We start from the raw sequence: 22,558 nt of genomic DNA, 5'->3' as shown, positions 1-22,558 counted from the left end.
GCTCGTAGCAAGAGCTGACAGGGTCGTGGCTGTATGCAAATGGAGCAGTAAAAATGCACCACACAGCAGAACAACCGAGTCGGGTAAAACAAGGTGAAAAAGAACAAAAACATACAAAAAAGAAAGCTTGTAATCCATATTTTTTATTTTAATGCGGGAAGGGAATGGGGGCAGGGGTCCTGGCTGGTCTTCGTCAGGGAGGGAACCACTATTTTTAAGCTTTCTTTGCCACCATCATTTTTCAACTGACTTCCATAGCATGTGACATGTTTTCTTACAAATGATTATATTTGCCAATTTGCTACTACAAACCAATTTACATGCCAAATTTCAGACGTTTGTAGCGCCAGAAGGAGTTTTGCTGTGGTGGTGATTTTGATTGAGGTCATGGTTATGGAGATTGGTCTGTACCCACCGTCATGGGAAATTAATGACCTGCCTTGAACTAGTTTTTTACTTTGATTTTAATAGTTCTAAAACAATAGGGGCAGCAATGGAGCCTCCAATAAATCAAATGAAACATCATCATATCATTCAAAGTGAGTCAATATTACCAAGAAATTGTATGTGCAGGTCATTTTAATGCCAGAGGTCTTTAAATCCGATGCATCTGAAGGAGTGTATGAGTGTCTGTTAATGCCTGCATGTGTCCTACTTGTATTGATTTTATATGGATGCATCAGGACCTGAGTTGTCAGACTCTTCATAAAGTCAATAAAAGAATGACAGTTCCCACAAGGTTTACTCCTCAGGGTAGTCCCCTCCCACCCACCTTATGCTGCTGTAGAGAAAAGACGGACAGAAAACAGTCACCCCTGTTAAAGAACAACCTGAATTCCAACAATTATACCATTTTTTGTTCATAGAGAAGCTGAGCTGACTTGAAGAAGTCAACTATAACCTTTGGCAAAGCTGTAGGAGATGCACAGGTCATGCATCAAATACTGGACTTGGCCTGCAGAAGGCCAGTTAAGTTCATGTTGTCACTGGTCAGGCATGACTAGAGATCCATGAAGAAACACTGGAGAACTCTGCAGCTGGACAGTTGAAAGAATGCATGGAAACTGGGATGGAAGAGGAAAGATGACCCTTAAAGAGGAAACTGGCTTCTAAGTGTACACACACCCTTTCAGAAGAGACTGGACAGAGCAATTAATAGTCCAGGCTCCCCCGTCTCCTTGGCTGTTTCTGTCGTCGTGGTTTCAGGATGACATATTTACTGAATGTTGTGTGTTGCTCTGACAAAAAGGGGACAAAGAACGCCCTGAACAGCCTGGAGGACCTGTGGATGGACAGAAGGTGGCTATATCAGTGACTGCTAAAGATCATTTCAACTTGATCAACATTATCAGGGATTTTTAATGCAACATACACTTCTTTCTCAGTCTCAGTGGCAAAAAAACTGGAATCAGCACATAATGGTTTCAGTTTCATCAGTGAGCTTGAACCTTGACCTCCAAAATCGAACAAATTAGATCTAATCAAACCACGATTCCTGATTAAACTAGAAAAAAATGTGCTGTCAAAAAATAGAGACACAGATATTGTGGAGACATACAAACACAAGGTGGTTACTGTACGCATATTATCTAGAACACAGAGGACTGAAATAACTTTCAGTTATTTTTCAGAATACAACTGTTCACTCTTTATGCATATTTAACTGGCTTAACACGATCCCTTTTCTAGTTGCATGTTACATTATGTTTGAAGCCTTATTTTGAACCCAGCAGGACTACACTTTTACGGATTTAAAAATGATCCTTATTTAATTTCATACTGTGGCAGAGGATGCTATTTATAGTTCACATATTTGCATATTATGATTACATGCAATAAAGCTTGATTTCCAAAAATTCATACATTTCAAAAACCAATATATTAATAAATAGAGAAATTATTTGACTACCCAAATAATCTTTAGTTGCTCAATACGTGTTTTTTTTTCCTCAGAACAGATCTTGAGATTTTGGAAGTCAGGTCAGTGTTCATGACCCATGATCCCAGAATATCTGGATTTGGCTAACCTGGAAGCGTCCAAGAAGGGCTTGAATGCAATGATGCTCCACTCTTCTTTATCAGAGGCATAGCGGGGTTCCCGAGGAGCATCTTCCTTTGTGTCCAGGTCCACTAAATAGTGGCAGTGCTTGAGGTCCACCTGGAGAAACAGAGAATTCAAGATTCAAGAGGGAAAAAAAAATAATAATAAACAGAAATTATATACAACACACATTAAACTTTTTGCAGAATTTTTTTGTAATTTCATTACAAAAAAAAAAAGCAGAAATGTGCAAAACGAGCAGAATGTTAGAAGGTGTATTGTGTTGAGTTTAACAGTCTTTTGGTCATTTTGAGTTGGAAGCTCTGACTGCTTGGGGTGAAGAAGCTCTTGCAGAACCTGGCAGTTACAGTTCTCACGGGCAGGTGAAGGGTGGTGAGACTCCTTCACAATGTTGCTAGTTCGACAGATAAGGTGTTTCTTGTAGATCTGAGAGATGGGTGAAAGTGGAACCCCGATGAGGAGATGATCCCTGTGGGGAACCCGTTGACGTTGAGCTTTATTGTCATTTCAGTAATATACATGTTGGACAGTCCAAATGTTTCTTTGGAACCTGGTGCTACATGTAAAAACTGAATAATAGTTACATAAAGTGACAAAGTGTATGTGTGCGATTCAGACAAACTGGGGTACAAAATGCAAACAGGGGACACAGGCAGTGCAAGAATAAACACTTAACTAAATACATGTAGACAACAAAGAGACAGCAAACTGAAGCGGGTCCAGATTCTGTAGGAGTTGTGCCTCAGTACCAGCCTCGTCATAATGATGGGTGTGAGCGCTACAGGCCGGTAATCATTGAGGCTGTTTATCTTTTTTTTTTTTTTTCTTTAGTTTTTCTTTGTCAAAATGCGAACAATTCCGTGTTTTTCAGTCAACATGGAGTGCAGTGTGTACATTAATGAGGACAGAAACGAACTTTTAGCAAATGGCTGTAATATAACAAAAAGTGAAACATTTAAGGAGGTCTGAATACTTTCCATACCCACTGTAGGTACCACGGCTCAACTAAGCAACGTGTTGAAGATGTTAGTACACTCCCGTAGCATCCAAACAGGTATATTGACTGGTACTGCTGCTTTCCGCGGGTTTATTCTATGTATGTAATTGGGAAAAGGGCTCGTATTCCTCGGTGGCTCCCTGTGCTCTGCCTCAAACCGTGCAAAGAAGTTTTGGCAGGGCCTGATGTGTTTCCTTGTAGCCTGTGATGGTGTGGATCTCCTGCCACATGCACCGTGTGTCCTTTGAAGACGTAAAGTGGCTGTTGATATTCTCTGCGTGAGCTCACTTTGCCTCCTTAATGGCCCGTGACAGGTTGGCTTCGGCTCTAGAATAAGTCTCTTTATCTCACCTGGTTGCGCAGCTTTGCAGAGAACCAGGGTTTGACAGTCTTGGAAATGGAGCAGTCTTGTCATTTAAAGCAGGCACTTTGAGAGCAAGCTTCACGGACATCCTGCGAGTGGCTGAACATGACATGTTTAAATACACTGTTTTCACACTCACGTATCTTGATGTCTCCTCTAGGTTTTGGTCATTCATGTCACCAGGAATGAGACGTGTGGCCCAGGGGTGTGTGGAGAAGGGCTTGGGCAGTTGACCACGGAATTCAGACTGAATGAACTGCAGCTGCCAACTAACATGGTGGAGAAAGGAGGAGGTTCAGAAGAAGGATTCTTCTCAAATATGGAGAAAGCATAAACACATTTACGAAGCATAAAAACATTTATGCAAATGATTTCTAAATTCGAATTCAGGATGCTCATTCAGAAATTGGAGGAGGAAATATAATCTTTACTTGTTTGGCAGAAGGAAGCTACTCGGGAAACGATGCCATTCTTTTCCCACACATACATTGACTGGCCTCCCCTCAGGCACACTGTGGATGGTGGGGTCTTTAGCGATCCTGTGAAACTCAGGATACAGGTCCAGGGGAGCATGGTAGCCTGAACACACAGAGGATTCATCAAGATGAGCAGGAGCCATATCTACATATCGTAGTCTTTTATTCCTTCGCTAGTAAGGCTGAGCTTATTTTAGTAAACTCTGCATGGTTTTCAGTTCAGTCAAACACGAAAGCAAGGCAACATGCACAGTGGTGAAATGAGCATCTCTCACGGACCTCTGAAGAGGGCCACTGAGCGTGACAGGGACAGCGTGGCAAACAGCAGCACGGTGGCCAGGGCCAGCCAGTTGGAGGACACAGTGTAGTGCTCTAGGCGGTACCGCTGAAACAGGAAATGGTAACACTTCTGCAACGAGAAGAACACCAGTCATGTGTTCACTCTTCTGAACAATAGAAAGTGTACTTTCCTCAAACTACTGCTGACGCAATAACTCAGCTAGTCACACCAGACTAGACAAACTAACACAATATTTAGTTGTATTATCACACCCAGTCTGATGAACAGAACACACTTGTACAAAATGTCCACAGCAGTTATACGCTACCAGACATAGTTATGGAGACTATGATGGGACCATTTTGAAGAATCCAATAGAAGAAATGTAGAGTATATGTTTTATAATCACCATAATCATGAGATGCTGATAAGAAAGTGAAACAGTCCATGTCGTCTAATTAAACGAGTGTGAAACGCTTGTTTTAGTCATTTATTACATGTGTTATTTCATAGTTTGGGTCAGATTTGTTCTATAATGTAAAAAATTCAAGACCCATAAATGAGCAAGTTCGTCCAAACCCTCGCCTGGTAGAGTATGAGCAAAAATAAGACCTGGAGTTGGAATGAGGCTTCCAGACTTGCCTGAAGAGAGGAGAGGGCCACAGCCCCACACAGACAGATGAGGGGATACACTGGAAAGAGGAATCGCTCTTCTTTGTGTGGCTGAGTAAAGAAGACCAGCATCCAAAGGTACATGGGAGACAGCGTTAGCCAGTAAGGACGCCCAAGGTTCTGCACTGAAGAACATACGGTGGTGACAAGTCATCCACAGGGGTGATGGTGAAAAAAATTCCTGAGCCTGAACTTTTTTCCATGCCCGAGAGGTGAGGGTGGGGGTACCATGTCTGCAACACTTTTTACACATAACTTGTTGGCCCGGATATATAAAGATGTGTAATGGGGTCCATGGGCGTGCTCCCTTTGAGAACATTTTCTTAAAATAGCCTCTTAAATGTGGAAATAAATGATCAGACACGAGATGAACACAAGATAAGACTTCATTTACAATAGGACCTGTGTGCAATATTAATTGCATTTTATTTTTATATATAAATCTCCTTCCAAATATCTGTTTGCCAATGTTACCAGAATAATATTACCTGTACATACATAACAAATGTGTTCATTCACAGTTTTGATGCCTTCAGTGAGAATCTACCAATAGAAATGATCATGAAAATAAAGAAAACACATTGAATGAGAAGGTGTGTCCAGGACACAGGACTTTTGACCTGTACTGTATATATATATTTCTTTTATGATTGCACTATGGGGGGGGTCTGTGGGAAACATTATTTAAATACACTTTTTATACTGTTGTACTGACAATAAACCAATCTTGAATCTACTTTCCCTGCTTACTACGCTATTCCTGGTTCAGTAATATTAGAGAAAACTTTTATATAAGGAGAAGCCCCCCACCCCCAGAATTTAGTCGTCTAGTTTCAAATTGGCTTATTGGCTTGTGAGCCTGTTGTTGGTGAGGTTGAGAGTGATAGCTGTGCCTCTCAGATCTAGTGTGAGGTCACTGCGGGAACCGGATTTTTAAAAATAATTGAATTTCATTTGCAGCCACGTTGGTACACCAGAAGTCCGGCATGGCACCTGAATACCATCAGTCCTGCATCCACGAGAACAAGACAGACAGAATTTACATCTGCAAACCACTGTGGGTTACACCAAACTCACCATTGAATCTCTGAAGTAAAGCTTCCATTAGAACAGTCAGGGGTAGCGAGAGCAGTGCCAGAGGAAACACCACATTAAAGTTCAGGACACCGTTCACAAAGTAGTAGTGCCAGGGCTCTGTACCTAAAGGTAGAAGAGGTAGAAGATTAGTCACGTCTAACCTGAAAAAGCAGGCAGCAATGCAAACACGAGATGAAATGGGTTACCATAGAGATCTGGACCATGAGGGGTGAAGACGTTGTATAATATTATATTAAGTGGGGCAATCACCAGCTTGCCATAATAGTAACTGTCTATTGCCACAACTGGGACCTGTCAACACAAGACAGAAAAGACATTTTAAAGGGGCTACAGTGTACAGGAGCACATTGCAGTCACTGATGAAGCCTTATTCTATTCAGGTTATGTTGCTGACTAGGAGGCTACAACCATCAAGATCCTTTCATTGTAATTATAAATAACATTTATATAACATTAAGTCAGATATTTTCTTCTTCAGTGAATGTAATGTGCTTCTATAAAACCTGCAGCATTTAGTGCAAAAACATTTCCAATCAATATTTAGCACTAAAGGCACCTCCATAATTAAACATATTTTACACACAAAGCTTTGGTAAGTTTTCCTACCAAAAAAAGGAGCAGTGCTGCCAGAGTCCAAGAGGCGAAGCTCTTCCATTTCCTCTTGTGCAGCAGCAGGTCAAATGCAACCGGTATTCTGCCAAGACTGGCCATTAATTACCTGGATCAAATATGCTCATCACCTGGATAAAGGTGAATAAAATACCTTATGAACTTACCCCAGCAGTGCACTGAATGGCCAGCCAGCAATGGCTCCTGCTGCCACGCCCAGCACTGCCACACTGGCATGGCCCTGGAACCAACCAGTCATGGCCACTGTGGTGCTGTACATGCAGAAGGTGCTGGGCAAGTATGCTGCAGAATTACACAACACAACACAACCACGCAAATATTTTTTAAAATGCAACGTGAATGGACACCAAACTGAACATCCTTTCTAAAATACATACCAACTCCTCACTGGCCTGTGCTACATGGAAAACCGCATGATAATGAAATTAAGGAAAGTTGATTTGAACAGTTCAGGAGTCCTCAGAGAGTCCAGTTTGCCCCTATAATTATAGAGCGGCCAAAACTATTGTTGTGGCTCTATATGGTTCATGTACTTGGATGTAGACAGCAACTGACTCTTTTGACTATAAAGTGTCTCATGAGTTTAAGATCTACTGCCAGTCTTGGGTGAGAGGCAGCAGGAAGCAGATGTGTCACCCAAATGCCCCAAGATGCCACTGAGGCACTTAAGTTAGAATAAAAACGTGTTCTAATAAAAGCATGGATAATCAACATAGCCCTAAGAAAACTAAAAAGGAGACAGAAAGCAGATCTCCTGATCGATGTGACTGACTGGGTGGTAAAACCTGCATGAACAGGTTTTACTTTGAATAGTTAGTGAGGAGCCAAATCGTCATATAAGAATATTAAGTCGTCAATGCAGTTAAAAACATATCAGAGAATTTGTGTTTTTTACAGAAATCGCTACTTTGTGACGTAGAGTTGGGTACGGGATTCTAATGGCAGGAATGACAAATTGGCTCCTCCCAATGTGCAGAGCAACCACAGTTGTTTCTTATTACTGTTTCATGGAAAACCATGAGACGAGCAAACAAAAAAAACAGAAGAAAACAAGGTTCTTACACCAAAGTCATGATGATGTAGGTTATCGAGGATTTACCAGTTTTTATCTGCAGTTACAATTATGACAGACCTGCAGAAGAGCAGAACATCCCTGCACTTAGTACCAGGAACGCCAACGTGAGACGTCCAACATGGAGGCCAAATTTCTTACATATTGCCCTAAAAACAAAAGAAATGAAAAGATATAATGCCTCCTTTATCCAAAAACAAATAAAATTAATGCTGACTTCTAATCATGATTCAAGCTTATATAAATTGCATAGAAAACCACTAAATTATTAATCATGAGAGGACAGACACTTCATCTGAAGATGCGCCCACCTGTAAGGCTACACTCACTTATAAAAGTAGAGCTCACAAACACAGCCTGTAAACGCCAGGACACATCGCAGGAAGTAAAAGACCAGGACCTGGGAATGAAAGAGACATGGTTGGAATTCAGACTGGCCTCTTTATTTGAGATGGCTTGAACACTTACTTTGTTGGTCTGTAGTATCTTGGCATGAAAGAAGGCAGGGAATGTGTGAAGCCACAGGTACGCATAAGAACGGATGGCGTACGTAGGAGAATATTCCCACGTCTGCATTCCTTTTCCATACAGCAAGTAGTGTGTCTGGTACAAAAAAACATTAAGTAAACTTAACTTCATGCACTTCCAAATAACCTTGTAGAGGTCTCTGGAAGAAAGTAAAGAGCAGCACTACAAGAGGTAACAGAAAATACCATGAAGCGGTTAAGGTGGCAGTGCTAGTAATCAGTGGATGGTGCTCACAGGTTGTCCCTGTCCCCTTATATCTATACATCTGCACGTGGATGGTGCTCACTGGTTGTCCCTGTCCCCTTATATCTATACATCTGCACGTGGATGGTGCTCACTGGTTGTCCCTGTCCCCTTATATCTATACATCTGCACGTGGATGGAGCTCACTGGTTGTCCCGGTCCCCTTATATCTGTATTTCTGCACGTGGATGGTGCTCACTGGTTGTCCCTGTCCTCTTATATCTGTATTTCTGCACGTGAATGGTGCTCACTGGTTGTCCCTGTCCCCTTATATCTATATATCTGCACGTGGATGGTGCTCACTGATTGTCCCAGTCCCCTTATATCTATATATATATGCACGTGGATGGTGCTCACTGGTTGTCCCTGTCCCCTTATATCTATATATCTGCACGTGGATGGTGCTCACTGGTTGTCCCTGTCCCCTTATATCTATACATCTGTATGTGGATGATGCTCACTGGTTCCCAGTAGTTGAAGGTCTCGTCACAGTCGGAGATGTTGCTGAGTAGCGCCGCGCAGAACCGGGCCGACACCAGACACTTAAAAGCTGTAGAGCCCTCAGGGGCCCAAACTTGGGCCGCCTTGCCGGACGCCCTGAAGGATGAGAGGTTTATCCGTCTGATGGATTAGAAACTCGAGTCCCAGGTCAACCAGCATTACGTGCCATCTGCTCCGCTCCACAAGATAAATTCGCTTCATCTGACAACTCATCATGATGAAGAGGAAAAAGGGAATGCTCTAATGATGCGATAAAGAATCGTGTACGTTTTACAATTGGAACGCACTGGACCAACACTCACTCATTCCTGCTGTCTGTGTTCTTGTTGTCCTCCACGCTCTTCTCTTTCTTCGGGCTCCGGCTCTCGCTGACGGGACCGATATTGGAGCTGTTCGGGTCTTGCCTGCTTCCTCGTCTGTTTCGCTGGCGGACCGCTTTGGTCGCCATGTCTTCTACTGGCAAGCAGCGTCGTCGCTCAGGAGTGACGTGCTGCACGCCGACCCGCCATCTTGCTTTTGGGCAAAACCCCATACACGGCAAATATAGATCTATGTATATATCTATAACTGGCGCGCTGAGAGTCTAAATGCGACGTCTACAGTTTATTTCTAGCGTGTATATATCTATGTTAACGCCTGCTGAATGCGACGTCTAGTTTATATCTACCGTGTATATATCTATGTTAACGCCTGCTGAATGCGACGTCTAGTTTACATCTGTCGTGTACATTTACAGCATTTATCAGACGCCCTTATCCAGAGTGACTTACAATCAGTAGTTACAGGGACAGTCCCCCTGGAGCAATTTAGGGTTAAGTGTCTTGCTCAGGGACACAGTGGTGGTTAGTGGGATTCGAACCCGGGTCTTCTGGTTCATAGGCGAGTGTGTTACCCACTAGGCTACTACCACCCTCCCAGTGTATATATCTATGGTGATGCCACCACTTCCCCTCCCAGTTTATAGTTTTAGAAAAGTTTCTGCATGGTCTGTTTCTCTGTGAACTGTCTGAGGGTACCTCCATGTTTCCTCCCAGTCCTCCTAGAGCTGATCTTTTACTTTATGTGCATGAAATACTTGTTTGTATGTTCAGTGTGTGATCTTTATTATCAATTATTGCATTCTCTGGCACCAGTCATGGTGCATAAAACAGGACCGGCTTCTCTGGTCCACCCTACCTGAGATGAACCTGCAGGCGGAGCGGCACCAGCGCCCGCAGCCGGCGCTGCAGGGCCGAGACGTGGCTACGGGACAGGGCGCGGTCTGGGGAGCGGTACAGCAGGCGGTAGCAGCGGCTGGAATGAGCCGTGTGTGGATGTTGGTAGCGGTCCAGCAGCACCACCTCTGCCACGGCGCCAGCTGAGGCCTGGCGGACCACAGAGTGGAATTCAAGCTCGTCAAACTTCTCCGTCTCCACCCAGAAGCTGATGTCATGCGTGTAGTTGGGTGGGTAGAGGGAGAAGGGGCAGTATGCTGAGACGGATTTAGAAATAAATTGGTTGTGGAAATGAGGATCTGGGGTCCAGAGTAAGCGCCAGTCGGGAATGCTGAAGATCAGTGTGGCCAAATGATCAAGGTTCAGGGAAACCACACACAACTCCATGTCCCTGTTTCCAAACTCTGGAACCGGGAGACACGCTAGCCTGCCAAACCTGGACAATCTGGCAGAATTAATCCAGACCTGGGGCCTACCATCTACATGTTCTTCACTGAAGGACACCTCATACGGAGACAGAAATGAAGCTAAACTGTCGCAAAGCCCTTCAAGAGGATGGGAATGTGAGGAGAAGAGTCCTAGTAGGAGAAGCTGGTGATACGCTGGTGGGCAGCTGGGAGAGATGGGCACCTTCTGAAAGACCAATCCACTGATGGACTGCAGAGTCCCAGGATTGAGGTCCTCGTGTTGAAGGACTTGCCGAACATGCATCAGTAAAGAAGGTCGCAGCGCGCACCGGCAGCAGGACTCCTTCCCGGCTTCGGTGGGTCTTATCCAAAACACAGTCGTACTTGAAACTTCAGGCTGACAGGCATTAAGCTCTTCTGGAGTGCAGCAGACCAACTCTGGAAGATCTTGGGTGAATGGAAACACAGGCCATGATGACTTCAGCTCTCTCATCAGCAGATCGTGCACCGTTTTTACTGGGTGGTGTGACTGTGCATCTAAAAAGGCCCTAAAAAGACATGTACACCATTATACAACTCGCCTTACAGACCTCTCAGTAATCTGAACAGGGTGACAGGTCCGAGTGGAGCATCAGCACTGAGCACTGGAGGGTTCAACTTACCTATTCACATATTCACTAAGTTCTTCTGGAAGCTCAAACTCAACAGTGGCCTTCCCCAGAGTGGCTTCCACTTTCAACGTCCCTGGCATGCTGTACGGGTAACTCCGCATGAAGATGTGGGTGAGAGCACCTTCCACATGGAAGCCTTTATCTTGACTCCTGCACACAACACATTTCTAGAACCATGCATGTCACAGGGAGAACACCAGGCTGGTTGCAGGAGTACCTGTAGCCTGTTGATGTGTAGCCTGGACATTTCTCCAGATTGAAAGGAGAGATCTCGGTCAGAACAAAGCCAGCCTCTGCTGCCATGGAAACAACCTGCCAACTGTTATGCCACTCTCTCACTGGATGGTCGAGCGGAGTCCCACCTTGTCCATTGCACAAGGCCACATGAACTTTTCCTTCGTCCTTTAAGACCTGCACACAACTAAGATAAGAGCACAGTTAATACTTCTCATGGTGGTTCATCATGTACAATTCTGATGATTATTATACCCATTTTTACATTTACAGCATTTACCAGATGTCCTTATCCAGAGCGACTTACAAGGGACAGGGGGTTACAGGGACAGTCCCCCCTGGAGACACTCAGGGTTAAGTGTCTTTCTCAGGGACACTATAGTAGTAAGTGGGACTGTGTTAGCCACTAGGTTACTACCACCTTAAAGTACACGATAATTGTATATCATGTCATTTTATCATATGATTAAATACATGCAACACTTCAGAAACACAAACCTGGAGAAAAACTGGGCCAAAAGGTCGCGGTTCTTCTTCACTCCACTTTTGCGACCAGAGTGTGGAAAATTAAAAATGATGCAATCAAAACGTTGATTTTTGAGGGCATCGTGGTCGTGAAGACATCTACAGTCCACTTGGAACAGCACCTGTGACCCTGGAGAAAGCAGCAGATACGATACAGCTTGAACTATAGCGTGTACGTGTACGTGTACGTGTACTCTACTACAAAACACACACGTGTGGCGCACAATATACACCTCGGGCTCGGAGGTGCTGCAAGTTCCGCTCGGCGCCGCCATGTCGCAGCGCCACCTCCTCTGTCCCCAAGCAGGTGGCGGTGACGGCCGCCGCGGTCCGCTCGCACAGGGCCGCCGCGAACGAGAAGTTACCTTCGCCCACAAGCAGGGCGGACATGGCGCTGACCGATGACGTCACGGCACTGTCACCATTACGTCACCGCATCTTCCACTTTGCTGCTGAAACTCAACAAAATAATAAAACAACACTGCAATTACGTAAAATGTTCAAATATTTAAATTACTCCTCAAATGTCCCAAAGTGTAACCTGGGCACTTCACTTTCAGGTTCTGCCTGAACTTGGCGCCCGTCCCGGAAATGACGTCATGGTTTAATTTGGTCGCTAGACGTCAGATTTCGAACCTTTAAAAGGATACGTTCCTTTATCAAAATCGCTGCCACAATAAGCAACTCAGAATTTTCACACTTACCTAAAAATATAAACACATACCAGGAATTTCTGGAAAGTTGTATTAATAAATTAATGCAGAACATTAAAAAAAAAACATGTTCAAGCTGCTGGTTTGAAATTCTATTCAGAATGAAATATGTACAGAGCAGAAGTGAAAGTGAAACTTTTTATGAGACGATTTTATAAAGCAGTTTCACCTTCTACGGTCCTACTAACAGTAAGTAAGAGCATATAAAATGTAATTTATTATTATTATTTTTGAGGATTGTAATGTTTATGTTTATTTCATAAAATTTTTATTTTACATTTACATTTGTGCATTTGGCAGACTTACAACGTGCTTTCATGTTACCATCAGTGAAGTTATCAGTTCTAGTTCACTCGGACTCAAACTATGAATACAATCTTTTTATTCACTCTGTTGTAGTTTCTATACAGAATTCAGACAATAAGAAGGTTACAAGTTCATCTAAATATTCTCTTAAGAGGAAGGTCTTGAGCTGTCGTTTGAAGGTGCTCAGTGACTGAGCTGTTCTGACCTCGAGGGGAAGTTCATTCCACCACCGAGGGGCCAAGACTGAGAAGAGTCTAGATGAGCGTCTTCCTTTTAGAGATGGAGGGACCAGGCGAGCAGTACTGGAGGCTCGCACAAGGTGCAGTGCAAGGTGTAATAAGGGCTGTGAGGTAGGATGGTGCTACTCCATGTTTGGCTTTGTAGGCCAGCATCAGTATTTTGAACCTGATGTGTGCAGCTACTGGGAGCCGGTGGAGGGAACGTAGTAGAGGGGTGGTGTGGGAGAACTTGGGGAGGTTGAAGATCAGTCGTGCTGCTGCATTTTGTATGAGTTGTAGAGGTCGGATGGTACATAGAGGTAGACCAACTACAAGGGAGTTGCAGTAGTCATGAGATTACTAAGGACTGAACCAGAACCATTGTAGAGAAATTATGAGTCGAGAAGGAGAGTTGGTTGTCTATTGTTACGCCAAGGTTGCGGGCTGTTGTAGAAGGAGAGAGCTGTGAGTTGTCCAGGTAAATAGCAAGATCCTGATGTGGTGAAGAATCTGCTGGAATGAAAATTAGTTCAGTTTTGGTGGGATTGAGTTTGAGGTGATGGGCTGCCATCCAAGATGAGATGTCAATTAGACATGCAGAGATTTAGGAAAAGAGAAGAGGAGTTTTTGGGATAGCAGTGGTTTTAGCTTCAGTTTGACAAACACACTTATAGCCAACATTCAACACTAAACATGACCCCCATACAGGCATTAAAACACTTAATGAAGTATGAGTTAATGAAACACTTAATGAAGTGTTTTAATGCCTGTATGGGCAATATTTTATTTAAGGTTTCTTATTTGGCCCATTAAAAACTTGTTAACTAACCTTTCACCTTATGCCAGGATATACATTTTGTTTAATGTAACACTCAAACATAGTGGCTGTAGATCCTATTTTCTTATTCAGAAACTAGATGAATGTAAATGCCTGCTTTTCTTTTGCGGATGGATTTGTGTGTAGATGTCTGCGATCTTGTTCTTCGGCTGGGAGGTGGAGTACGATGATTTCCATCTTGGGGCAGAGCAGGAGCCCAAATTCGGCCGAACATACACCATGTATCACGGGACGAGAGTGGAAACTGCCCGCTCCATCATCCAGAATGGATTCCAGCAGTCTGCTGATGGCATGCTGGGTCCGGGTGTTTATGTGAGCCGTGACCAGAAGAAGGCCCGGAGATACCCTCTGAACTCGCTGGACTCTGATAGAGTGGTGCTCCAGCTCAGAGTTGACTGTGGCAAGATTAAGCGCATTGATATCGATAATCATCCCATGCAGAAGAGCTGGCACAGCCAGGGCTATGACACGGCCTGGGTTCCGCCCAACTGTGGAATGAAAGCGGTGCCCAGTGGACTGGAGGAGGACTGCATCTGGGACCCCAATCGGATCAAGGTCACCAACGTCATAGCTGCACCAAACAGCACCGTTTCAGCCGAGCTCCAGCATCTGATAAGCCAGCAACAAGGGAGAGGTGCCTCCAGCCAGAAACACTGTCCTGCATGCAGGAGGAGAAACGTCCCGGGGCACGCGGTGCAGTCCTGCTGGGGCTGTGGAGCCAACATCTGCACATTTATGACCGAGCATGTCTGTCAGAACAAGTTTTAAATCAGCAGGAAACAAACAGGGATGAAACCAAACATTTTATGTTGCGGCCAGGCCTTCTTTTTAATATTTAACCATCTCAGGTAACTAGGAAATCAGGCAGAAATTCCTTTGAATGTGAATAGTAATTTCAATGTTCAATACTGAAAATGTTGCAAGGTGCATAGTGTTGCTGAGGGTTCATACCCCTCATCATGTGAGAAATGAACATCATGAATCAAATATGCTGAAAATAAGATCTGAGAAAGAAGCAACAATTTGGCCACTGCCATGCATGAATGAGTGATTAAGAGCATTTGCAAGAATAATGATTTATATTTAATTTCTAAGGTCATTTTATTCATTCATAAGAGAGCATAACGAGTACAACCAAAGTTCCTTCATTTTAAGTTTTTTCAAATGCATACCATAGCCATGCCATAGGGTGGTAGTAGCCTATGAACCAGAAGACCCAGGTTCAAATCCCACTTACTACCATCATGTCCAGGAGCAAGACACTTAACCCTGAGTGTCTCCAGGGGGGACTGTCCCTTGTAACTCGCTCTGGATAAGGGCATCTGATAGATGCTGTAAATGTACTGAAATGTTAATGATGGCTTTTAATAATCCACAAAGCCTAATGATCTACTTTAGACAATGACATTTTATTATTTTTTGTAGCCCACAACACTGAAGTAATATACACAATATAATTTTTCATGGTCCCACGTACAGCAAATTATTGAATTATTCTGCATTTCAGGACATGACATGAGTACAGGAGGGCTATACAACTTTTTGGTGAGATTGAGACACTTCTCAGCTCTTCTGATGTTCTTTATGCTCGATGAGGCCTTTAGAAATAAGGTCTGGTACTTCTACTGCCAGCCAGGGTCCAAGCTGAGGAAGCAAAAATCTGGTAAAAATGTGTCAAAAGGTCCTAAATCAATTCTCTGTTTTACAGGATTAACAAAAATACATACACCTAGTGCCATTAGGTGAGCCAGTCCAAATTTTGGCACATTTCTGGCCCACAGTGGCTTGAAGTGGTCAGTCAGACATATCTTGCCGCCCCTTTCAAGGCAAAAAGAACCCAGACAAAAAGTCATGAAACTTTGAGTCTGACACACCCACTCAGCCATAATCAGGTTGTTCCCTCGCACATGTGTGGCACTGATGATACAGGGAATACATATTACACAGACAATATTGTACCAATCATTTGAAACCATAATATTAGTAGAACGTGTTTGAGATTAAACAATTCGTCACATCACTCAACTGAAAATTAATACCCAGTTCATGTCAAAATGTCATGTCAGCAACATTTCTTATAGGTAGACAACAACATGGACATTCGGTAGAAGAACTGATGTTTTATAGGTTAGACAGACTTGAAAGGTGACAGTATATTCTGTAAGGGTCTGTTAAAAGAGCTGTTGTTATTTGTATATTACATATGAAATACTGTACATATATTACACTTTTTTTGGCATAACTGGTCATGAGTTGAATTAGAGATCATATTTAGCCTTTTAAAATCTTTCCTGCTGCAATTACCAAAAGTATGTAATTCTGAATAAAATACTAGTTTGATGGAATATTTGATATGTGCAGCCCTAGGAACTTTACCTGTACATTTTTGCGGTCTTCCCATCTAGTTCAGGTATGGCCACCTCGGGTGCAGTGGCTGGGTATGTAATTGGAATCTAAATGTTAAAGAATATAAATACATTTGGATGTGATTATATGTATGTATGTATGTACACACACAAAATTATTACGTATCAAACAGCCGACGGACTCACATCAAATTCCACGTCGAACTCGTACTTGAGCAGTTCATGTATGTACCAGCATTTCCCGAACCACCTTGGACAAAAAAATTAACAAAGAGCGCTCAGTAAATGGAACAATACACAGACAGATGCATGAAGAAGCGGAGAATGTCTGCTATTTCTCTACAATCACAGCATTATCAAATTCTGAAAGTAATAGGAGAGTTGCTGTGTGACAATGCCATTTCATCCATGATCGGGCCTGGTCCTCACACAGCCTTCTTCAGCACCATCACTTGCTCGGAATAAACCAGTCCTGCTTACCTTGTGCCCTCCTTGTTGGACTCCAGGCGGAACCAGTCGTTGTCGGCCTTCTTGTTGTTCTCTACATACTGGGTGCATGAAACGTTTCTCAGTTACTACCTGAAGGCAGGATCTCCGCGGTTCCCCCCTTTCCCACGAAGCGGGCACCTTGATCAGAGCCAGGTACTCCTCCCGCAGCCTCTGCAGCCACAGCTCTTTATCCCGGGGCCCGGAGTGGGTCTTCAGCAGGGGGATCTCGGACACCGCCTTCCGCGTCGCCTCGTCCGCCATACTTCTCCGCGGCTGACGTCAGCGCTCCGGGGCGACACTAAAAGCCACAAACCCGCACTGTGTAAAACAGTATCGTGTGGCGCTGATATTTTTGGAGCGTTGGATGTTTTGTGTGGAGGTTTTGTGACGTTTTGTGTCGTGGCGGCAGTAATACATCAGCCACGTCGTCTGTTGTTTCCAGCCGGACCCATTTCTCTGTAGAAACGCTTGTGTTCCTCCACGGACCGAACATCTGGTTACACCGAGTCGCTCCTGCCAGCCTCTGGTGTTCTTGTGTTCACTTCTCTCTGCGAGAGAACGTTCATTTTATTGATGTTCATTCATTATTTTAATTTGAAACTAAAACCGAATCGATGTAAGTATGTTTAGAGGATGCACACTGAACACATCCCTCATATTTCTCTGTGTAGCAGCTAAGCTACAGCTTCCACTAGTTCATATTTCTGCACTGCATGAGATTAATATCTGCATAATATGCTAATGTATACCCTTCCTGTTACACTACTATAAGAGAATGCATGCTATATATACACACAAAAACTTTGAATTTTTTAATATTATTATTTTGTTAATAATTCTGTCATTATTACAAATTGTTGTCTAATCTAGTACATGGACATGTTTATCTTACAGAGGCTGGTGGATCAGAATTGATTTCCATGGGCAGTGTTCTGGCCTTGTCATCCCGCCCAGGGCGCCAGAACTCCCCGTTTCCCCACAACAGACCTCCCTCGCGCTGGGACCGGAGAGATGGACGCCTCCCCAACCCTGGAAGCTTCGATGAATTGCATCGTAGCTGCAAAGGTAAAGTGCGCGTATGCACATGTCATGGGTATTTACTGTCTGTTTCTGTCCCATTAAAGACATATTTCTTTCCTTTTAGACGTATTTCCACAGCAGATTGAGGGTGTGAAAATGTTACTAACCAAAACTCTCAGCAGCTTTTTCAAGGTATGAATAGTTGTATAGAATAATGTTTGCTTAATAGGATGGAATCTGATCTGTAGTTTATTGAGCTACATAATGCAGATTGTATGAATGCTGACAATTAATGTTCAAAAAGCATCTCAGCTGCATGCACTGCAGCACAAAGAACTGCTCATTTGGTACAGAGTCAGAGACATGGTGCAAGAAATAAAGGATGGATACCACTTTTCCCCCTGTACCATTTCATTCTCATTATGGTTGCTCAGTCCGTGATTGATGCGATTTCTTGACTCCTTCAGGTCAGTCACACTGTTCACCTTAGCGCCATTGCACCATCAAGCTACCGCTTTCATGTGGAGCATTTACAGTCAGATGCCGACAGCAAGGAGGGGGTTAGTATTGTAGCTCCCTACAATCAGCCAGTCTTTTCAGTGTGTGACACTGTCACCCACTTCATCCCAGGGTGCACCAATGCTGATCGGAGAGATGGACTCATCTGGCAGCCTAAACGCCCACTCCTTATTCCACCTCAGCGAGCGAATTCGGGCCAAGGCTGTCTTTCAGGTCAGAAGAACACTTCTTCTGAGTCTCTGAACTGACACAGTGTGGGTTTCTACTCATCTCACCCTCATTTCTTGTAGACCCAGCAGGCTCAGTTCGTTACATGGCAGTTTGAGACGGAGTACAGAGGCAGCGACTTCACAGCAGCCGCTACCATCGCCAACCCCGATATTCTGCACGAGTCTGGTGATCCCCCTAACCCCTGGTTTTAGTCTTAGTATCTTACTGAATGAGGGTCGTTACAGGCATTGTAAACTGATCACAGATCGATGAATTAACTCAAATTAAAGCACAGTGGCTGCTGAGAGAAGGATTTACAGAAACGAGTCACAGAAATGAATTATTCATGACGTGTTCATTCTGTTTCCGGGGGGCAGTTATTATGGTGGCACACTTCCTCCAGAGTGTCTCCTCACAGCTGGTTCTGGGTGGAGAGCTGGTGTACCATCGCGGTCGGACAGAGGAGGGCGGCATCCTAACTCTCGCCGGCCAGTATTCAGGTCAGACTCTTCACTTTTCCGGAGATGCCACAAAGCTCTGCCCCAAATCTGCTGTAAGTATCTTCTGCTGCATGTTCATCAGGGTCCAACTGGGTGGCCACCCTGAATGCAGGCAGAGGAGGAGCGCATGCCAGCTACTATCACCGGGCTAACAAGCAGGTATTCCCCATCCACTCATTTACATTTACAGCGTTTACCAGACGCCCTTATCCAGAGCGACTTACAATCAGTATTTACAGGGACAGTCCCCCCTGGAGACACTCAGGGTTAAGTGTGTTGCTCAGGGACACAATGGTAGTAAGTGGGATTTGAACCTGGGTCTTCTGGTTCATAGGCGAGTGTGTTACCACTAGGTTCCTACCAATCCACCGCAGTCCTGCTTCGGCATCGTGATCTTCCAGATGTGGGGTTGTGAGATTCTGTTAAATGTTCTGATGTTCCAGATACAAGTAGGGGTGGAGTTTGAAGCTAGCACAAGAACACAGGAAACCACATTCTCGTTCGGCTACCAGATGGAAGTTCCCGAGGCCAATATGGTCTTCAGAGGTGGGACGTTCAGTTCTTTCAATGTTCTGTTCGTTTGTGTAGCTTGTTAATAATTTGGACTTTGTTTGTAGGTATGTTGGACAGTCGTTGCATCATTGGCGGCGTTCTCGAAAAACGCTTGTGTCCCCTCCCTGCCACACTAATCATGGGGGCCTTTGTCAACCACCGTGGAGACAAGCTTCAGGTGGGACTAGGAGTTAATGTTGGCTAAAGGCCAACTCCTGCTGCCTCAACAAAGACTCTGGAGACCTTGACATGAACTTCAGGTGTGAGGGTCACACCTCAGTGTGGATGATCTTTATTAAAGCCATTGTTAGGAAAATTTGGACCAGAGTAGACACAGAGATGCTGGGTTCAAGTCCAGTAGTTTTTAATATTCCTGCAGAAAGGAGACAAGTCAGCATGGTTAGAACAAAGTGACTGACTTTAGCATACCATTTTGTAAATATTTAATTCTATCTTTCCTTGGAACAACACTGAAGATGTGAAACTTTATTAATACTCTTGTATAAGAGTGGCGGTGGTCTTATCATGTTTCTGATGAAAGGTGTGGTGTCACCACACACACACTTGACACCCTCTGAACCAAATAAGCTGATCTTGGTCTCATCAGACTACAGGACATGGTTCCAAAATCAATGTCCTTATTTTGTCCCCTGTCTTCTTCCCTCTGGGACAACAGCCATGTACACTGGTCTGTTGCAGAATGTGGTGAATCGTCCCTGACCCCTTCAACCTCTGCAGCAATACTGGCAGCACTAATACGTCTATTTTCAAAAGACGACCTATGGATATGATGCTGATGCTCAATGAGGGGGACACGTCCCGTTAAACCACGGTTTAACACTCCTGACACCTTGTAACACTAATGGCTAATTGGGCCATTTAGGGGTGTACTCACTTTCATTATAAACAGTGTGTTTAGTTATTGTCACAAGTGTGGACGGAGGAACCAAGCATTTATTCAAACAGACAATAAGACAAGGGGTCACAGGTCCCAAAAGCGGCTGCGTGGCACAGAGACTGGACAAGTGTTGACTGGACATGTAATGAACGGCAGAGACATGAATACAACACTGCAGGGTGGAAGCAGAACAGACAGGCAGGAGCAGTCAGCTGGGGTTATACAAGTTGGACACTGACTACTTTAGTATATAGAATCAAATTCTTAATGAAAAAGGGAATATTGTTAGTTTCACATTAACATTTCCTTCATAAGGCATCTAATAAAAGGTCACACAGGGAATACCTTTCAAGGAAGACTTAAGTATTATAATTCTTCCAGCAGCCATATTGGCTTGTTTGAACTGTAAGTCCTGAAACCTGTACAAATTTGGAAACTGGAAACCGAACTCAGCCCTAAATATATTCATTCATGATTTTTGTGTGATTCACCGAAGTTTTGGTAGACGTTTCATAGGAATGTCCAAAAACATTGTGATTTTGTACAATCCCTGATTTTTGTCCAGATTAATATTAGCTCCTGTATAAGGATGATGTAACATGTTTGGTGGATTCGTACTTCCACTGATCACACTGCTGGTTCAGAAGTATTTATTATTATGATTTTTTTTTCATGAATGTGACCTGAGTCTTGCCCTTTATCCCATGTGTTTATCACTCTGATTTCTGAAGGAAACTCAGGAAAAAAACAACCTACAGCGCATCTGGGAAGTATTCACAGCGCATCAAAAACAACAAGAACAGCAACATTTATTTCTTATATAGCCAATAATCACATACAGTATGTCTCAATGGGCTTTGACAGGCCCTACAGTTAACACCCCCCACACTTGACCCTTCTGCACACAAAGAAAAACTCGAAAAAAAGAAAGAATCCTTGGGAAGGAGTGATACAGAGAGGGACACCCGTCCAGGGTAGTGTGAGCCTGCAAATGGTGTCAGTGCAGGGTTTGTGATGATTTGTTCAAGAAAAGAAAAAGTCCTACAGTTGTAGAGTTGGAGAAGTCCAAAGTGCAGTATAGAGCATCTGTCCATGTTTGGAGGTCCTGGACAGTGCAGAGTAGGTTTTAGTCTGGTGTCATGGCCTTATAATGCTACAGGTCCATTTGAAGATCCCTGAAGCTGTAGTTGTTACGGTGGTGGTGGCTGTGGCGGTTTCATGATAAGTCATTGAGTTCATTGCTAGGGACTAGGATTCATCCGGTGGTCACCTCACTGGAGTCCACCAGTGAGTGGACTTTTTTGCAAGACACTTGATTCAGTGTCTCGGAAAGAACAAACAGAAACAGCTGCAAACAGTAGCACTGTACGACCGATACTGAAATATGTGGTAATAGTGGTATATTGGTGCTACAGTGGCCCGGTACCCTAACTAGGGCAGCCTAAATAAAGGGAATTTAACACTGTCTGTGTCTAACAGGGGGACTGTGTGATAAAGTGGACTTAATAATTGACACTGTGTCTGGGACTTTAACAGAAGGCCAGAGAAAACAGACCACTCATTTACTGCAAAGTGAGACCATTTAGGCCTTTATAGATCAAAAGTAGGATTTTGTAGTCAATCCTAAATTTGATGGGTAACCAGTGCAGTGATTGTAAGACTGGGGTGATGTGGTCAAATTTCCTGGTTCTAGTTAGAACTCTGGCTGCTGCATTCTGCTGGAGTTTACTCATGCACCTACTAGAGCCTCCAGACAGTAATGCATTGCAGTAATCTAACCTTGATGTAATAAATGCATGGACCAACTTTTCTGCATCATGCATTGAGATGATGTTTCTTATTTTTGCAATATTTCTAAGGTGAAAGAATGCTATTCTAGTGATATTATCTACTTGTGAATTGAATGAGAGACCTGCATCAATGATGACACCTAGATCCTTCACTTCAATACTCGG

The 22,558-nt window shown here is 43.7% G+C and overlaps 4 protein-coding genes across 7 annotated transcripts; 2 read left to right on the top strand and 2 right to left on the bottom strand.

The window, feature by feature from the left end:
• Nucleotides 1–127: 127 nt before the first annotated feature.
• On the bottom strand, nt 128–10,506 carry alg9 (ALG9 alpha-1,2-mannosyltransferase). Of its 2 annotated transcripts, none has more exons than XM_028983024.1 (16): nt 10,100–10,506; nt 9,226–9,436; nt 8,884–9,019; nt 8,120–8,254; nt 7,981–8,051; nt 7,712–7,800; nt 6,726–6,861; nt 6,556–6,652; nt 6,135–6,240; nt 5,929–6,051; nt 4,822–4,976; nt 4,179–4,308; nt 3,855–4,002; nt 3,563–3,692; nt 2,028–2,158; nt 128–1,282 (listed from the first exon to the last, which is right to left on the bottom strand). In XM_028983024.1, exons 1-16 carry the CDS (start codon nt 10,353–10,355, stop codon nt 1,153–1,155), a joined length of 2,184 nt encoding a protein of 727 aa, XP_028838857.1. In that variant the 5' UTR covers nt 10,356–10,506; the 3' UTR covers nt 128–1,152. The 2 variants fall into 2 exon arrangements, with proteins under 2 accessions (XP_028838857.1, XP_028838858.1); XM_028983025.1 differs by having other exon boundaries at nt 6,556–6,643.
• Nucleotides 10,507–12,808: 2,302 nt separating this feature from the next.
• Nucleotides 12,809–16,394, top strand: gig2p (grass carp reovirus (GCRV)-induced gene 2p). The gene is made up of 2 exons (XM_028984059.1): nt 12,809–12,876; nt 14,176–16,394. The coding sequence occupies exons 1-2, from the start codon at nt 12,829–12,831 to the stop codon at nt 14,815–14,817; spliced, it is 690 nt and encodes a 229-aa protein (XP_028839892.1). The 5' UTR covers nt 12,809–12,828; the 3' UTR covers nt 14,818–16,394.
• ufc1 (ubiquitin-fold modifier conjugating enzyme 1) lies at nt 15,440–17,355 on the bottom strand. 2 transcript variants are annotated; one of them, XM_028984061.1, is made up of 6 exons: nt 17,043–17,355; nt 16,896–16,963; nt 16,602–16,665; nt 16,426–16,502; nt 15,777–15,867; nt 15,440–15,693 (listed from the first exon to the last, which is right to left on the bottom strand). In XM_028984061.1, exons 1-6 carry the CDS (start codon nt 17,163–17,165, stop codon nt 15,613–15,615), a joined length of 504 nt encoding a protein of 167 aa, XP_028839894.1. In that variant the 5' UTR covers nt 17,166–17,355; the 3' UTR covers nt 15,440–15,612. The 2 variants fall into 2 exon arrangements, with proteins under 2 accessions (XP_028839894.1, XP_028839893.1); XM_028984060.1 differs by having other exon boundaries at nt 15,440–15,867.
• Nucleotides 17,356–17,364: 9 nt separating this feature from the next.
• LOC114792702 (mitochondrial import receptor subunit TOM40B) lies at nt 17,365–21,464 on the top strand. 2 transcript variants are annotated; one of them, XM_028984057.1, is made up of 10 exons: nt 17,365–17,520; nt 17,799–17,969; nt 18,049–18,116; nt 18,392–18,484; nt 18,555–18,656; nt 18,734–18,839; nt 19,031–19,153; nt 19,236–19,312; nt 19,597–19,699; nt 19,771–21,464. In XM_028984057.1, exons 2-10 carry the CDS (start codon nt 17,825–17,827, stop codon nt 19,908–19,910), a joined length of 957 nt encoding a protein of 318 aa, XP_028839890.1. In that variant the 5' UTR covers nt 17,365–17,520; nt 17,799–17,824; the 3' UTR covers nt 19,911–21,464. The 2 variants fall into 2 exon arrangements, with proteins under 2 accessions (XP_028839890.1, XP_028839891.1); XM_028984058.1 differs by lacking the exon at nt 18,049–18,116 and having other exon boundaries at nt 19,771–19,910.
• Nucleotides 21,465–22,558: the final 1,094 nt, after the last annotated feature.

The sequence above is a fragment of the Denticeps clupeoides genome, chromosome 6, assembly GCF_900700375.1.
Source record: "Denticeps clupeoides chromosome 6, fDenClu1.1, whole genome shotgun sequence".
Lineage (NCBI taxonomy): Eukaryota > Metazoa > Chordata > Actinopteri > Clupeiformes > Denticipitidae > Denticeps > Denticeps clupeoides.
This window is presented reverse-complemented; position numbering and strand designations above follow the sequence as displayed.

Bases quoted from the DNA above. Each gene is read 5' to 3' on its own strand.
- alg9 (XM_028983024.1), bottom strand. From the start codon at position 10,355: ATGACATCAGCTTCTGGGTGGAGACGGAGAAGTTTGACGAGCTTGAAT. The intron at 9,020-9,225 runs GTGAGTGTTGGT...CTCATCCTTCAG, and splicing joins AACACAGACAGCAGGAATGA to GGCGTCCGGCAAGGCGGCCC. The intron at 8,052-8,119 runs GTAAGTGTTCAA...TTTCATTCCCAG, and splicing joins AGATACTACAGACCAACAAA to GTCCTGGTCTTTTACTTCCT.
- gig2p (XM_028984059.1), top strand. From the start codon at position 12,829: ATGAGACGATTTTATAAAGCAGTTTCACCTTCTACGGTCCTACTAACA. The intron at 12,877-14,175 runs GTAAGTAAGAGC...ATTTGTGTGTAG, and splicing joins CTTCTACGGTCCTACTAACA to ATGTCTGCGATCTTGTTCTT.
- ufc1 (XM_028984060.1), bottom strand. From the start codon at position 17,165: ATGGCGGACGAGGCGACGCGGAAGGCGGTGTCCGAGATCCCCCTGCTG. The intron at 16,964-17,042 runs GTGCCCGCTTCG...TCATGCACCCAG, and splicing joins AGTACCTGGCTCTGATCAAG to TATGTAGAGAACAACAAGAA. The intron at 15,868-16,425 runs GTAAAGTTCCTA...TTGCCTTGAAAG, and splicing joins AAGACCGCAAAAATGTACAG to GGGCGGCAAGATATGTCTGA.
- LOC114792702 (XM_028984057.1), top strand. From the start codon at position 17,825: ATGGGCAGTGTTCTGGCCTTGTCATCCCGCCCAGGGCGCCAGAACTCC. The intron at 19,154-19,235 runs GTCAGACTCTTC...CATGTTCATCAG, and splicing joins TCTCGCCGGCCAGTATTCAG to GGTCCAACTGGGTGGCCACC. The intron at 19,700-19,770 runs GTGGGACGTTCA...CTTTGTTTGTAG, and splicing joins GGCCAATATGGTCTTCAGAG to GTATGTTGGACAGTCGTTGC.